The 15,945-nt window shown below is 56.8% G+C and overlaps 1 protein-coding gene across 4 annotated transcripts in view; it reads right to left on the bottom strand.

The window, feature by feature from the left end:
- The window catches only part of DVL3 (dishevelled segment polarity protein 3), a 29,388-nt gene extending 13,704 nt beyond the window's left edge, over positions 1 to 15,684 (bottom strand). For all 4 annotated transcript variants that reach the window (XM_032193722.1, XM_032193724.1, XM_032193723.1 and 1 more), the window contains exon 1: positions 15,512 to 15,684. In XM_032193722.1, the coding sequence (XP_032049613.1) occupies positions 15,512 to 15,678 (167 nt within the window). In that variant the 5' untranslated portion in view covers positions 15,679 to 15,684. The remainder of the gene's footprint in view (positions 1 to 15,511) is intronic.
- Positions 15,685 to 15,945: the final 261 nt, after the last annotated feature.

Here is a 15,945-nt window from a genome sequence, read left to right as displayed (position 1 = left end):
ATTCGTGGCCGGCATTCCTCGGCCGAGCCCCCGCCTCTCAGCACCCCGCTCGAGCCACGCTTCTGGCACCAGCAGGACTTCAGGTTCACGGCAGGAGCCGGCGACCGAGCAGCCTCTGGGGGAGCTGTGCGCGGTGCCACGTCTCTCCTCCTGCAACGGGGAGGCAGCCATGTGGGGAAACCTCCCTGCGATTCTGCTGGGAAGAGCCCTCCGCTGTAGGGTCTGGGCATGGGAAGCCCGAAAGAGGAGCCCCGGGAGGCGTTCCGGCTCTTTTGGATCCCTAAAAACCTCTCTGTTTGGGCACAAGCCCCCGCGACCCAGGGAAAGATCTGCCCAAAGCTGATTTCTGAGGGACTGCTTTGAGTTTGCCATCCGTCACGATGGTTTCCCATTTCCCCAGGGGTTCGCAGCCCTGCCGGGGGTGTGCGTAACGGGGCAGGGAACAGAGGGCCAGCGAAAGCTCCCTGCTGGAGGGAGGCAGCCCGAGCACGGCCAGGGCAAGCCTGTGTCCGACCTCCCCTCGGCAGCAAAGCTCCGCGCCGAGCTGCTGGGCGCCCGGCCCGCAGCCCCAACTGCTCATCTGCATTGAATTTTCCAACAAAGAGACCTGCGGGAGGGAGGGAGGGAGAGAAAGAGAGAGAAAAGAGGGAGGGTTACTGCGAGGCAGGCCGAGTGGGCGGATGATTCAGCCTCCATCCCCAGTGACACGGGGGCGGCTGCGCGCGGGGCCAGGCCGAGGGGGAGGAGGGGACGAGGCTCTGGTTGCTGCGGGAGCCAGGCTCGGGGTTTTGCAGAGCATTGGTGAAAGGAGAGCGGGGCCTGCCAGGGCTGACACAAGCAGCACATCTGCTCCCATGCAGCTGGAGGGGGAAGGGCGGTGAGGGAGGGGAGGAAACCCAGCTCCGGCCCTCGCCCCATCCCGGCTGCTCCGGAAAAGCCAGCGGCTCCTCTCCCCGCGGGCTGGGAAGGTGCCACGCTGCCAGCTCCCCTCCTGCTCCGGCAAGGAGGACGCGGAGCCAGGCGGGTAGGAGCTGCCTTCTCTAGGGAGTCCCGGAGCAGCTCAGGAAACGAGAGGGTATTCGATAGCACACGGTCACGTCCTAGAAATGAAGGGAAGGTGGGGAAAGGGAGAGAGCGGGTACAGGAGAGAAAGGAGGCACTAAAAAGCAGCCCTGGAGAATGCTGTGAGAGAAACCCCGGCCACGCAGAGGTTAGCAGCGCGCAGCTGCCGCGCTCCAGCCTCCCTTCGGTGGCCTCCAGCCCAGGCGAGGCTGCGGATACGAGGGAGCTGTGAGCTCCAGCCAGCTCAGGTCCCTCCTGAGCAGGGCCCGCCAGCCACAGCGGGGTCCTGACAAAGAGCTAAGATGGAGGAACGGCAGCTGCCGTGCCCGGGGAAGAGAAGAAAGCCTGGAGGCTTTAACAAAGGCTCAGGTGGGAGGGTTTGAGCCTCGGGCTTGGATGCACGCCGCAGCTCGGCAGCGGTCACTGCTGGCCTCTGGCAACTCCGTCCCCCAGCTCGTCTACCTAAGGGGGAGGATGCTCAGAAAGGAGAATCGCAGGATATGGCGAGTCCTGCAACTCCGAAAAGCTGAATTTGGAGGTGGAGGGGGTGGGGGGGGTCAGCACGGAGAAGCCAGAGAAGGGAAGCAATCCCTCCCGCACGTCAGACATCTTGATGGCAAGGATGAAAAGGAGCTTTGTTACCAGGGGAGGTGCAGAGGTTGAGAGCACAGCTAAGCAGTGACAACTTCAGATTAAAAAGATCTAAAAATAGCAGAGTAGATGGAAAAAAAAAAAAAAGATCTGTTTCTTTGTTTAATTCAATTCATTAAAAAACTTCACAGAACAGTGACATTTCTTCCAAGATCACAAAAAAAAGAGATTCAGTGTTGAAGTTATCCTCCTCTTACAACCCCCCAAAAGCGCACAGCTTACATAGGCCACTCCTATGACCTTAACAGCCCCCATCTCCTGCACCCCACAGAACCACAGAAAGAATAAATAAATCAGGAGCCGTTCCTATCTGATAGCACAGGCTTCAGAGATTTGCACACCAAAAATGTGATCTCATTTTCCAGACCTGTAATACACACGCCTTAGGGCAGGGATGTCTCGTCTCCAAACGATTGTATAGATGAATGATGCCGAACAGTAAAAGGAAACACCTTCATGTGTTACTATCCAAACGTGAGCATCGCCCAGCTCTGGAGCAAAACCCCCCTCCTCTCCCTTCTTCAGGATTCAAAAGCTCTGCAGCCATTTCACCAGAAGAGAAAATTGGACAGGGCGATTCTCCAAAAGAGCTGAGATTTCAGACGCGAACTATTCGCCTGTTAGACTAAGCCCAGACATGACACGTGCTTCCCATGGGGATACAATCCCCTCAAGGGCTGCAGGTCCAACCAAAGAACACATACGCCAGCGATCACACGTGTATCAGCGAGACCTTGGGTTTCGCAGGCAAGCAGCACGCATCAAACAGGATTAGAGGATTTGAGGTGTCTGTCTCCGTAAGCCAGGCAAGTCTTTGGGTCTTCCTCACTGTATTTTTATCTTCCGTGCAGAGGAGGAGAACATAGGATCCAAGCGTGCAGTGCACTGGGGTGAGAAGGTCTCTCTCAGGGTAAATAGAGATTGTTGTTTCCCATTTTATCTTCCCTCCGAAATCCTCAGACACAGTGTTTTCCATCGTGCCTTTATTTCAGAGCAGCGTAAGAAGAGAAACACAGATCTGGGGGTGTTTTCGCTCTGTCAGACCCCGCTCCCCAGAGGCATTCCTGCCTGCCTGTACACCCAACACCCCAGATCCCTGTGGGAACGTGACCAACCTTGCAGCACCCTCTGTATCAGGGCTCTTTTTCAAGAAACACCAAGCAACCGCCCTGCTAGCACAGCGATAACACAGCTCTGCATGGAGCAGGAGGTCACCTCTGCTCTCCTAACAAACCAAGGGTGCTTTACGAGGATTTCTCAGGGAGCAGATCACATTTCAAGCTACTACCTGCACTCCTCAGGAGCAGAGACACGGTGCCTAAGAGCAAAAGCACAGAATAGCCCGTCATTTTCAACCTGTAACCAGCCCAGCCTTCCTCAACCCCACTCACCACTGCTGCTCCTAAGCCTCCCCGTGCACCCCAGAGCTTGCTGTGCTCTTCCCTTGATGGTCAACAGGACAGGGACTGAACAGACATCTAAGATGGCAACTGTTTTCCCCAAGATCTAATTAACACACTGGATATACAGCACAGCCCCCATATCCAGGAGATGCTTGGCTCCAGCCAGACTTGTGCTCAGTCACACAGGTGTCACTGGGTGGAGGACGACAGGACAGCCCTACTGCTCACCTAGCCCACGGACTGGGGAGGGAATGGCACTTGGGAACGAGGCCTGCCGGGGAGCAGGACTTATCAAAGCAAAGTTCCAGACTTGGATTTCAAAGGGAGCTGAAGGGCGGGCAGCCCCGTCCCGCCTTGATCTCCGCAGTGACCATCTGGCTGCGGCTCTGCTCTGCAAACCAGCCCGACGGGCCTCGACCCAGGGAGGGGGCAGCACCCCAGCTGCAGGAGGGAATTAATCCTATCCTGGGCGATGCTTCCAGCCCCCGCAGCCCCCAGAAGGCCATTCAGAGACGGCATCAAAGGGAGCCTGCTCCAGGCCGCTGAAGGTGCAGTGACACTTTCAGGCTCTTTGAATTGGAAATCAGGACAAACGGGAACTCCCAGCAGAAGCCCGGCCAGACTCCTCGCTCCGGTAGCTCCATTTCAGCTCCTCAGCAGCTCTGAGAGCTTGCCTACGCAGCACAGCACGAGGGTGCAAGGAGGTGCAAGGGCTCCTCGTGAGAAGGGCAGATTTGAGATAAAATGTCCGCAGGAAGGACCTCAGGGGAACTGAGACACCCCCAGGCAGAGCAGTGACCAAAAGTTGGGCTTTGTGGTCAAGGTGGGACAGGAATCAGGCACAAAAAGGCCTCAGCTGGAAGGACATGTTTATAAAACAGGGCAAAATCCTGCCGCAGGCACTGATATTTCACACTGATGGCAAGGAGGTGGCTTGGTCTGTGCCACATCGGGCAGAGCCCGCGGCACGGAGCTGCAACATGGCTGACAGAAAGGACAGGGCCCGTGCAGAGGGCGGACACAAAGGGCTCGCTGAGGACAGCCAGCACAGTGGTCACAACACTTCTGTTGGTCACAACTCTTCTGTCAAGGCTGGAGAGGTTTCCCCAGGCCCCAGAGGGAATTCCCTGCAATTCTCCACAGCCGTCACCCGCCCCTCTCCAGCTAGAAAAGCAGCAGGCTCCCCACAACGCCCAGGGACTCCGCACTATGGAGATGATTTTGCCCGATAGCAAGGAGCTATGAAGGGTCCTGGGGGGCTGTGGGGGGCTCAGCACGATGCCAGGACCTGCCGCTGCCACACATGGGATGAAGGAGATGGGCACAATGCATGGGGGAGGCTTCTGCGTGCCCCGTGAGGAAGGTGGGCCCGGGCCTTCCTTTTCTGGCCCTCGGCTGAGGGACGCCAAGTCAGTCCTGCTTTTTCTTAACGGCAGGCAAAGCTCCTGCCAAAAAAGCGCTGCCGCTGTGGAATGTGCTGGGCTAGCAGTACAGCTCATTCCTGGAAAAGCATCAACTCAGCGGGAGAGCAAGGAGAGGAGAAGAGGGGAAAAACGGGGAGAGGGGGAGGGTGGGAAACGAGGTCTGAAGGCCTGGGCTCGCACACCTGGGGAAGGAGGGAGCTGCTCACCAGCACCCCCTTGTCCGGGCTCCCAGCACGGCAGCCCTGCCCAGCACCAGCCCCCTGCTCCCCCAGCACCTCCCTGCTGGTCCTGAGCAGGGCTGGGAAGGCACAGAGCGAGGCAGATGTCTGCGGGGAGGAGTGAGGTTCACTCCCCTGTCATGCTAACGATTTGTATTTAATGACACATCTCCCCTTGGAGGTGACAAAACAGCCTCCACACGTGTCCTGCCCTCAAGACACCAGCTCACGCTCCCCTCTCCTGGCACAAACAAGTGGGTGAGCTTCCCAAGGAAACCTGCCCAGCGTCCTACCTGGTGGGAAGAAGGGGCCTCGGAGGATAACAGATGATGGCTGCACCTACTGCTCACACCCAGCTGCGCTACCAGCGGCAACACCTCTGCTAACTGGGTCTATCAGCCATACGGACAACCCCTATAAAAACACCAGGGAGTTAATAAAGCTCAAAACGTTAAGTTCTACCACAAAACATTTGCCAAAGACAATGAGAAGGTCTCACGCGAAGAAGGGCCTTTCAGAGCTGCAGCTGCTTAGCAGCAAAGACAGAACTTTGTCCCTGATCCCAGGCTATTGCAGCACCCTGAAGAAAGGGCAAGTAGTGGCACTACATCCCTCTGGCCCCAAAATGCTGGAAGCAGAGAGCATGAGGGAGGCTGAATGCTCTTAAGAACCACTTCTGACCATCGCTAGGTCAACGACACGTGTCCTGTTCCTTCCTCACCTTCAGGTTCTGGATAAAGGTCAAAACCTGAAATATTCGCTTCACCACAAAATGGGGAAGAGCTTGCAGGGAACATCTTGGAGAAAAGCAAAGCACGAGAGCCATGGTTTAAATAACTGCTCTACCCTTAGAGAAAAACAATCCGAGGCAGAGGAAGGCTGGCTGTTCCACCTGGTCTCCTGCTTTTGATGCCATCAGTGCAGGGGATGCTACAAGAAATTCCCTGTACAGCCAGACAGGGAACAGAGAATATTTCAGTAGCGCTTTATACACTTCATTTAGTTCAGCTACTATCAATCCATCTTTACCAAACTCCTTTCGAGACGCAGGGCTGAACAACGCAATGAGCAGCTCGATCTCCCACCAAGCATCATTTACCAGGCCAGCAGCGCTTGTCCTGCAGTCAGCACCCAGCGAACAAGCACACACTGTTCGACTGCTGGAAGGAAAGGACAAGGGAAAGGACAAGATGCTCCCGTCCCAACGAAACCCAGCGAGTGCTGGCACACAACCCTCTCAACTAGAGGCCCAGACATCGGGTGACAGCTAGCTGTAAAGCAGGAGCCAATCAATTACTGCAAATTAAGAGGAATCTGATTAGCCAAGAAGCGAGGAAAATGTGAGCTGTCTCCACCCTGCTGCTGGTTTATTCTCCGCAATGGAAATTCCCGCTTCTCTTTCTTTTCTTCATGAAAGGCCTGGCCCACAGGACTCCTGACACCGGATGGATGTACCCCTGGACAAGGCGATTTCTAGGCAGCCAGGAGACTTTCGTCTGCCAAGGACTCCTCCAAAGGAGCGTCAGAGGCTCGCTGACGCAGGGTGCAGGCCATGGTGTTGATCTGGAAGGAAGGCGTTTCTGCAAGCAGCGAGGCTCGTGCGTTTCAGCAGCCTGGCTGGAAGTGATGACTGGCATTAGTCAGGAGACCGTGTGAGGTGCCATGTACAGAAACCAGCCCAGATCCTGCCGCGACTTGCCTCCACACCAGGGATCAGTGGCTGTTCCAACAAGAGGATAACTTCCCCACAATGCAGAAGAGGATGGTGCTCTGCAGCACCACAGCAACGCACCACCGCTGCGGGACGGAGGCCAGCCCAGAGCTGCTGCTTTTCTTTGACTGCAAATCCCCAGGCCTGACCTGCCACACACCATCCAAAACCTTCCGACAACTGCACCGCAGGCCAGGTAACGGCCAGCCACCTCCAGAAGTCACCACACGTCTCAAAATGTTGGCTTGCAGAGGGTCCCGAAGTCAAGGCTGAGGGCTCCCAGGTCCTTCGAGGCTGGTGAAGCCACCTCCTGAAACTCCTACCAGGATGCCCAGGCTGGGAATAGCTGGATTTATGTAACCTAAAGAGTTTGACGTCATTCCACAGCTCTGTCTGGAAGGGAAATCATCTCACACGAGCCCCTTCAGGACCTAAAGGTGCATTTACCAGCTCCCGAAGACAACAGGAAGGCCTGCCACAGGGGACTGATGTGCAGCTAGGGCCATGGAAATCCACCCTTCTCAGAGTCATTGAGAAAACATTCCAACGAGCGAGCACAATGCAGTGGCAAGACTTCCTGCACCAAACCCCAGCACAGGTTTCCAGCACAGCAGGGCCCCAGCTGGGCCCACGGGCAAGTCTGGGTGAATGGCACTAAACTACTAAAATACTGGTTGAGCTAGGCAGGGCTGAAGGAACCGGGACAGCTCGTTAGCCGTATGCAAACTGCAGGACGGAGTTTGCATACCCATCACAGCTTCTGGAGGGGGGTGAAGAAAAAAAAAAGCTTCAATTTGAGTGAGAAGCTGCTGAGCCCTGGGGCCAAACACAGCAGCAGCCTTGTGCCTGGCTGATCCCGTCAGGCAGCCAAGCTACGCTTCTGGTCACGCTTCTGACACTGCTCAGTGCAGATCTGAGCCCGACCCGGGGGTTTGGCACACAGGGGACGACCGATTTGCTCATGGGCAGGGAGGCACGAAAGGACTGTGAGTGTCCAGCAGGTCAGAGCGATGCCCAGGGACAAGGACCAAGTCCTGTGGGCAAGTTGATGTGCCAGCACCAGCATCTCCACTGAGATAATCCACGCAGAGCCACAGCTCCCAAAACACAGACCCCTCCGGCAGAGCCTCACCGTACCCCAGAAGCAGCTGCCAGCCATCAGAGGGGCCACGCAGCACGTGAATTCCCCTCAAAACACTAGGGGCAGTTCAAAAAGCAGCAGGAAAGCCTGCCCACACTGCGGCCGGTGCCAGCTCTTCCAGAAACAGATCCCTGCTCCACGGCATGTGAGGAAGCCCTGCCCCTAACAGCTCCTGTCCTCTGCCAGGACCAGACACGGATTCCCCCCTGCAGTCGCAGCTCCCAGGATCAATTCTTCCATAGACAGAGCAGAGCAGGGTACCCAAATGCTGCTTCTGCTGCCTTCGATAGTTATTCTGGAAAAACACCACCTCTGGCACGTCTCCTTCGATAAATAACTGGCACAACAATGACGGCAGCCCCAGCCCTCCGCTGCGGTGCGGGATTACACGGCACAGGAAGGGCAGCATCAGGCATCTCTGCCTGCCAAAGCCTCCAGAGAATTTCAGCCCGTTCCTGCACGGGCTCGATGTTATTGCTACAACAAAAACAGCAGCGATGGAAACAAGTGAAACCGAGAGCCTCAGAGCAGGGGCTCGGGGAGACACGAACGCTGCAGCTCCGCAAGCTTTCCGAAGCAGCTCTGTGCAGACAGCGATACTCACGAGCCAAAAACTCCATGTTCTCCTAGGCCACTATGGAATTATATAAAAAAACATACAAAATTACAACGATTAGATTAATTGCCGTATTTGTACCTCACTTCAGTGACTCCCCAAAAGCTTTCACAAAAGGATTTGGTTCAAAAATTCCCCGAGGCGGCCAGCAGCAGGACGAAGCTTTCCCTCACCCACCGACCTGGCCCAGGGGCCCTGCAGCAACACAGCCACGTGGTGCCACATCCCCCTTGTGCAAAACCTCCAGCCAGCCAGCGCAGGTCAGAAGGGCAGGCTCCAAATAACAAACAGGGGATGGACAGAGGAGGAAATCAATGGGAAACACCAAAAACACACAGCCCCGGCCGCTGCCTCGTCGGATGCGCGCCGCGATGCGAAGCTGGTGTGACAACATGAAGATAATTTCCTGCAGGCACGGCCTGTGCTGCGTTCTGCAGGCCCAGCTTTCCTTCTCGGGCTTTTACGCAGATCAAATATCCCAAACCACAACATTGTTCTATCTATTTGGATGCAGTCAAGGGTGGAGGAGCAGCAGTTCAGCACAGCAGAGAGACCCTCGGCTCAGAGCAGCTCAGCAACCGCCCCGCAGACACGCGAGAGGCTTCCCACTCCTTCCAGCACAAGGAGGCTCAAAAAGGACTCGAGGAATTTTAACTATGCTCCCTACACCTCCCCACACACAGCCTCCAGGTCAGGATGGAGGGCTGGATGCCCACCGAAAGGACTGAAGCCAAACACATCATGCAGCTAATGGGGGACCCCCATTTTCTCTGCTTATTCTCACAGTGTCCTTCTGCCCCAAGCATCCCCAAGCTCACCGTGGTGGTAAAACCCGGACATAGAATAAGCCCTGGACATTTTCTAGGCCAGCCACAGAGCAGTTTGCTGGGAGGGCAGGTGGGGAAATCCCACGTGGAGGAGGCAGGGAGCAAGGAGAGGGAGTCATTAAAGGACTCAGAGCGCTCAGCCTCCATCCCTGTACACCACCACCTTCCTTCAGAGTCCAACACCAGCCACTTTGTCCCCAGGTGCTGGTCCTGCTCTCACCCACAGCCACCAGGGAAGCGAGGTCACTTCTGGTGCTGTCACCAGGAAGCTCCAGCACCCGCTGTGCGGGCAGGCTAGGACCCAGGCTTCAGGAACGGGCAGATTCTAGATGAAATGCTTAAATCTGCACTTGGGTGGGAACTGGAAGACTGGGCAGTGGCCTCCTCCATCATCAACAGCTCCTGTGACAGCGACCAACGTGCAAGCCAAGCCCCCAAGGCAGTTTCTGAGCCATTTTTAATGGTGCTTGACCTGATGTCAGAGACCGAACCGTGTGTGCCCAGCTGCGGGGCAGACAGCCAGGGCACACAGCTGCACTCCACGACAACACTTGCAACATCAAGGTAGGTTTCTGTTCTGTGCAGGAATTCAAAACAGAGCCCTTCAAATGGTTTCAACACAGAACTGCACCAAAACAGCTTCGCTCTCACAGATAGGCAAAGGTTTCCTGACCTTTTTGCTTCTCCAGAGACAACAGGAGCGGATAAAATTAAGAAACGTTCCCATCAAAAACATAATTGAAAACAATACCTCTCCAAGAAAAATGCTGGCTCCGACACGACACCATATTTCGGGAGAAAATTCTGACCAGCTCTAGCTGCAAACAAGTTCAATAGCTGTTGTAGAGCTTCATTGTTTGCATAGTACAGACGAGGCCCGAGGGCAGTTGGTCCGCGGCCCAATTTGGCTAACTTGGCTTTCAGAACGCCACCCCTGGGCAAAGAAACCAGGCTCCGACTGCCACCGGACTGCCATCACCCAGCACTGCCATCAGCCAGCGTGGCCTTGGCGAGCACGGCTCCGACCACAGCAGACAAAGCCGGGCACCTACGGGGCTGTGACGGCCGGCTCCGAACAGCAGAGCTCCCGGCACAGCCCGGGGAAGGAGCAAACGCCACCACCAAACCTTCCCCACGTGCACCCCAGCCCTGGCACCGCCGCAGGTCACCGCCACCATGCCTGGGGACACTCTGCAGCAGCAGCTACGACCAGGAGCAGCTCCGGCACCAGTGGGACACCCCAGGCACAGACAGTGTCCCGGGCACGTCCCAGCTCTGGGGCATTTATCCTCTGGGGCAGGGCAAAGGAAAGATGTGGTGCTGCGGTCTCTCGCGTGGCTGAGTGGGACCAAGCTTCTGGTCAGTTTGCCAGGTGACATTTCCATCCGAGGAGGGAAACGTACATGGTAGAGCCCACCTCATTTCGTAAGGCAAGCCACTTTGGACACAGAGCTGAAAGCTGGACCTGTTTCTCTTTTCTAGAAACGGAGAAGGAGCAGCATGCACGGCCACCACGGGTTCAGGAGCACGGATCTCCATCTCCCTCAGCTCTTCTCGCCTCTCCAGCATCAATTTGGGGAACCCCTCGAGACCCAGCAGGCCTCCCTGCACCCCAGGGATGAGCTATCTGCTGGCCTTCTGGCTCAGAGCTGAAAAAAAGTGACGGCCACCTCGCAGCGGGGCCAGTGCTGTCAGACAGAGGCAGCAAAAGGGAGCGGGCGTACAGAGGAGTCGCACGGTTTTGGAGGAGCTTCAGCTCACTCACAGCCTCAGCACGGACTCCTTGCCAACCTCTCCCTGCGTGACATCCATGATGACATGGAAGCACTCTCCGCCGGGAGCATGGGACAAGCAAAGGTCTTCTGCAGACAGCAAAGTTTCCAGTTCAAAATTAAAAGAATAAAAAAAAAAAAGGCAAAATAAACCCCCCTCCCTCAGCTCCCGCTACAAAAAGCTGGCAGGGAAGGCAGGGGCACCAGGCCAGCAGCTCACCACTGCTGCAGGACTGACACCGCTTATTAAGCTTAGGATCCCCTCCCCAGCTCCAAAACGCTTTAAGCCAGAAGGACAGTCACTGCTGGCATCGATTTCAAAAAGATCCTGCAATAAAAATAAATCACTCGGCCTTTCAGCGAGCGTCACCGCGCTTCCCAGCGCACATGTGCAGGAGATGAGGTCGCCAAATACCAACGGCATCTGACCCCTGCCCTGGGAACTGCAGCAGGGCCCGCTTTGTTCTGCCTCCAGAGCATCGCCCTAATCACCGCCTCGTACCCGCCTGTGGAGAGCAGGTGATAATTAAGCAGGTCTGGATGAGACACGGGGCTAATGATTAGTTCGATACCAATTTTCGCTTGACAGCTGAGACCTAGGGAGCGCTCACCACAGCTCTGAAGTTGGAATTGCAGTCAGGAGCAGCATCCCACCACTGCAGCCCAAGCCTCCGGTGTCCTCCCAAACGCAGGACGAGGACGTGAGGTGAGGGAGGTCCCCTTGCAGGAGAAACGTCCCTTGCTGCTCCCTCCTGCCTGGAAGAGGTCTGAGGGAAGTGGAGATGAGCGAAACGATCACAAGAGATGCTTCACCCAAGCGCTTTGTCCACACGCTGAAGAAATTCAGGTTTACAGGCACCCCAGGGTTTGTGGCAAGATAAGGGAGCGAGAACTTCACGCCAGGTGCTAGGGACTTACCTGGACGCACAAATTGCACTCGTTTAACTGAAACTGCTTTGAAAAGTCTTACTTAAACATCAGCAAGCCCTTGTGGGAACACCTTGATCAACAGCAACGAGTAGCATCAATTGCAAGTAAAAAACAGAGCCAAAAGAAACCACAGGTCAAGTGATGGACGTCCTCAGAGCTGCACCAGCCACATGGCCAGATGAGAAGCCAGCAGTTAGCTGGGGGAAGCACGCACACAAAGATCTGCCCCGGGGAAAGACGTGCTGCACAGAGAAGGCGACCTTTCTCGTGGAGGACAGGGGCTGGAGGGATGCTTACAGATCTCTGAAGCCCACGTCCCAACAAACCACACACTACCACGACCCGTCAGCGTGGCTGTTCCCTTCCTGACTGCACAAGTCCCCAGGAGATCTAACACCTTGGAGATCAGAGCGCTGCTATGGAGCTGCGGCACTCAGACTCACACCATCACCTGCTGAAGAAGCTCACAAGAGCACAGGAGCTCTGTTAAAACTTCCATTGCACAGATTAGGAGCGAAAACAGGCAAGAATTAAAAAGCTTGCTCAAAGCTCCCCGAAAAGCCTGTGGGTGGCTTGATGGGGAACACGGATCTCGCAAGTAGTCAGAGCACCACACAGATTTTACCTGGAAAACGTTGGCTAAAAGGACTCCAGCTGCAGACAAAAACCTTCTCTCTCCAACATTAGCAGCCGAAGGACATCTCCACATTTCCCAGTGAAGCAACATCCACAGAAAGCAGCTTCAGGTCCAAGAGGACCTGAAGTCCCCGCTCCACACAGCCGGGCACAGGCTGGATCCTCCAACTGTTTGCTGAGACAGAGAAACGCTGCGGCTCTCCTGCTGCTCGCACCTCCTCTCCCCACCACCAGGTAGGTTAATTTTTCTCATTTCTCCTCCTTCCTGCCTAGATGTGGCACCATTCTGGTGTCCCCGTGATTTGGGACCGAGCACTTTGACCAGGATTAGCTCCTGGCGTAGCCTGACAGCCCCACAGCCACCCTGGGGAGCCTCAGTTCACATTTCCAAGGAGATGTAAACACTGAAGCTGCTCCATCACCGCCCTGATTCTCAGAGCAAACAAATATTAACAAGATAAACAAAAGAATGAAAAATCCCACACACCGAGACCGCGGCTGTGATACTGCCCTGGGGATGGGGTGAGCTGAAGGGAACGCCTGGCTGGAGATGCACAGCCTGGAAAGAGGAGGAAGAGGGAGAAACCAAATCGACCTGGGCAGCAGAAGTGAGAAGCAACGCTGGGTCGCAGGGAGAACTTCGCCTCGTGCCACAGGGACCCCACAAAAGCTCCGAGCACTACAGAAATGCGCAAGCCAAAGGATCTACAATGTTTTTGTAGGATCTTGCCCCCTCGTCGATCAGCTGCCCGACACAGAGGGCACCTCGAGGAGAGGGGGCCAGAGGGATAAATGCACAAACACACAACGCCCTTCCTTGGCTGAACACAGCCAGCATTAATCTTGCTGCTTTTCGCTAATCACTCATAAATTTACAGGCTTTTACCAAGCAGCTGAGGTGCCTCCTGCCCTCCCATCCCCACAGCCCGACTGATTGCTTTCTCCTGGACACCAATTACCAGGGAGCCTGAAATATTTCAAGTGCTGCCTGGGGCTGCAGGGCTTCTCGGAGACAATGCGGCAGCTGGACTGGTCTGGCCGTTTCCCTGCGAGCTCCAGCCAAGCACCAATCCTTTCCTCAGCTCTCTGGGCAGGAGCAGAGACCCAAACACCTCCTTCTTGATGGGGCATCCTGGGCACCCCACCACGAGGGCCCTTTTCCACGTGAGGCCTCGGCACGTGCTGCCCAAACCATGCAATTCACCCCACAGGACCTCACTGAGGGATGGGCAGCTCACACACAGCCTCCACACAGCCCAAAAAGGCCTCTGCAGCTGCTGGGCTGCACACACCTTCCCTTCCAGAGGGCATTTCTTCCCCTAGGAGTTAGCTTTGTCCTAGCCAACTCTCCCCTCCTGCATTTCTGACCCATCTAACCTCGCTGGGTCTTCCTGAGCAATGTTCCCTCTCCCTGCTAGGATCCACAAGAACTCCCTACGCCGCTTGATCTTCAAGTTTCATTAATCTACCATCTGCCTCCTCTCACGGAGCCTTAAAGAAACAGAGGATGAAAAGGCACAAGACAGAACTTTGCTGCCACCAGACCCCTCTTCGCGGCTCGAGACGCTGCTATTTATTACCAAACTTTGTTTATAGTTCTGCAGACGCTCTCCCACCCACATGGCAATGTTTCATTCAAGACAAGCTTGAATTCCCTTCAAGAACAACATTTCAAAGGATCCCAAGGCATTTGTTTACAAACAGCACGCACGGAGAATTTGCTTCTCCCACCAATGAAACTCGGTCCCCTCCGCGCCGGGGAGAGGCAGCTGTTTCGTAGCACCCAACGCTGCTCAACAGCTGAGGGACAGGAAACCATCCGCCGACAACTGATCCCGCGGGGGAAACGGATGGAAAACGAGGGCTCCTCTCGGCCTGGAGAGCACGGGGAAGCTGTTGAGCTCTCCGCTGGGTCAGGAGGAATTTCGGGAGGCTGAGCATCCCAGACTGCGGTCGAAGGAGCGACTCCAAATTTCAAGCCTCATCTGAAAAGCTGGCACCTCCCGAGCTAACGGGAACCTGGGCACCGGGATCGCTGGGCTGCAGAGGGGAGAGCACCCCCTGCTGAGGCAGCCACACGGGTTTCCATCCAAGCCCCGAACAGGCCCAGCCCTGTTTAAGTTACGGTACGAGCCAAGCTCGCAGCCTAGGGAGGTATTTGGCGCAACGAGAAGACACTAGGAAGGCTATAAAACTGAAAGCCTTTTGCAGCCCCAGCCTCCATCCGCAAGACCTAGTGTAAACACTAAATCTTCAGAGGGGAGGGGGGAAAAAAAAAAAAAAAATGGAAAGGAAGGCGCTCATGCAACCCGCTGCAATCCCACTAGGAATGGGAAAGGGTCACACTGCGGGAGCCAAGGGAGGCTGCCTTCCCGGGACGGGGCTGTGCAAAAAAAAAAAAACCCAGAGGAGAGTCAGCTGTGGGAAGACCTCGGGCAAAACAAAGGGTCTCGGGAGCTGGCTTCACGTGACGCTCGCTCCCCGGAGCGGTCGGGGGACTTTACAAAGGTGGGAGCCAACGGAGGCCCCGCGTAAAGCTGGCGCGAGGCACAGCAGGGCCCGCCTCACCTCCGCACGCGATGGAAGGAGCCCGGCATGATCACAAAAGGGAGCGATGGGAGAGGACGGGGGCTGCTGGGGGGCTGCCCCAGGGTCCGAGCTGGGGGCTTCTCGCCCCACGCTCGGGGCCGGGAGGAGAAAGCCGGCCCCGTTTCCCCCGCTCCTCCCAAGGAGATGGGGGAGAGGGGACGCTGCCAAAATGGATGGCGCTCCCCAAAATGGATGGTGGGAGAGCACAGCTGCCCCCAGCCCCCCTCCCGGGCAGGGAACGTGGCCCTGAGCCCTGGGGGAGATGCAAGGCCCCCTAAAACACAATGGGGGGGGGGGGTGATGGCACCGGGGGGACACAGAACCGGGGGAAGCCCCACGCAGGCAGCGGGGGGCACAGCGGGGACCCCTCCCCATGGTGCGTGGGGGGCGCCCAGCCCCAAAAGGGGGTGCTGGGGAGGGATGGGGGGCACCACCCCCAGCCACCACCCTTTAGGGGGGCGTCCCCAAAACCGAGGGGGGTGTTCCCCAAACCAGGGGGGGGGGGGCCCCAAACGGGGGGTGGGGGCTCACCCGAAGTCGTCGTCCATGGACTTGAAGTAGAACTTGTAGTTGGGCCGGTTGAGGAGCCCCTTGAAGTCGCCCAGCGTGACGCGCTCGGCGGGGATGGGCAGCTTCACCAGGTACGGCGTCTCCTGCTCGTCCAGGTGGTAGATGATCTTCGTCTCGGCCGCCGCCATGGCGCCCCTGCCCCTCCTCCTCCTCCTCCTCCTCCTCCTCCTCCTCCTCTTCCTCCGCCTTCCTCCCGCGACCCCCGGCTTCCTCCTCCTCCCTCCTCTTCCTCCTCCTCCTCCTCCTCAGCCCCCTCTCGCCCCTCGCCCCCTCTCCCGGTGCCCTCTCTCCCCGGGCTGTGCGGGTCCCAGCGCCGCCCGCCCCGCACGGCGCAGGCTCGGGGCTCCTCCGGCTCCTCCCCTGCCCGCCCGCCCCGGCCCCGCCGGAACCGGAAC

This window comes from Aythya fuligula, chromosome 9 (assembly GCF_009819795.1).
Source record: "Aythya fuligula isolate bAytFul2 chromosome 9, bAytFul2.pri, whole genome shotgun sequence".
NCBI lineage: Eukaryota > Metazoa > Chordata > Aves > Anseriformes > Anatidae > Aythya > Aythya fuligula.
This window is presented reverse-complemented; position numbering and strand designations above follow the sequence as displayed.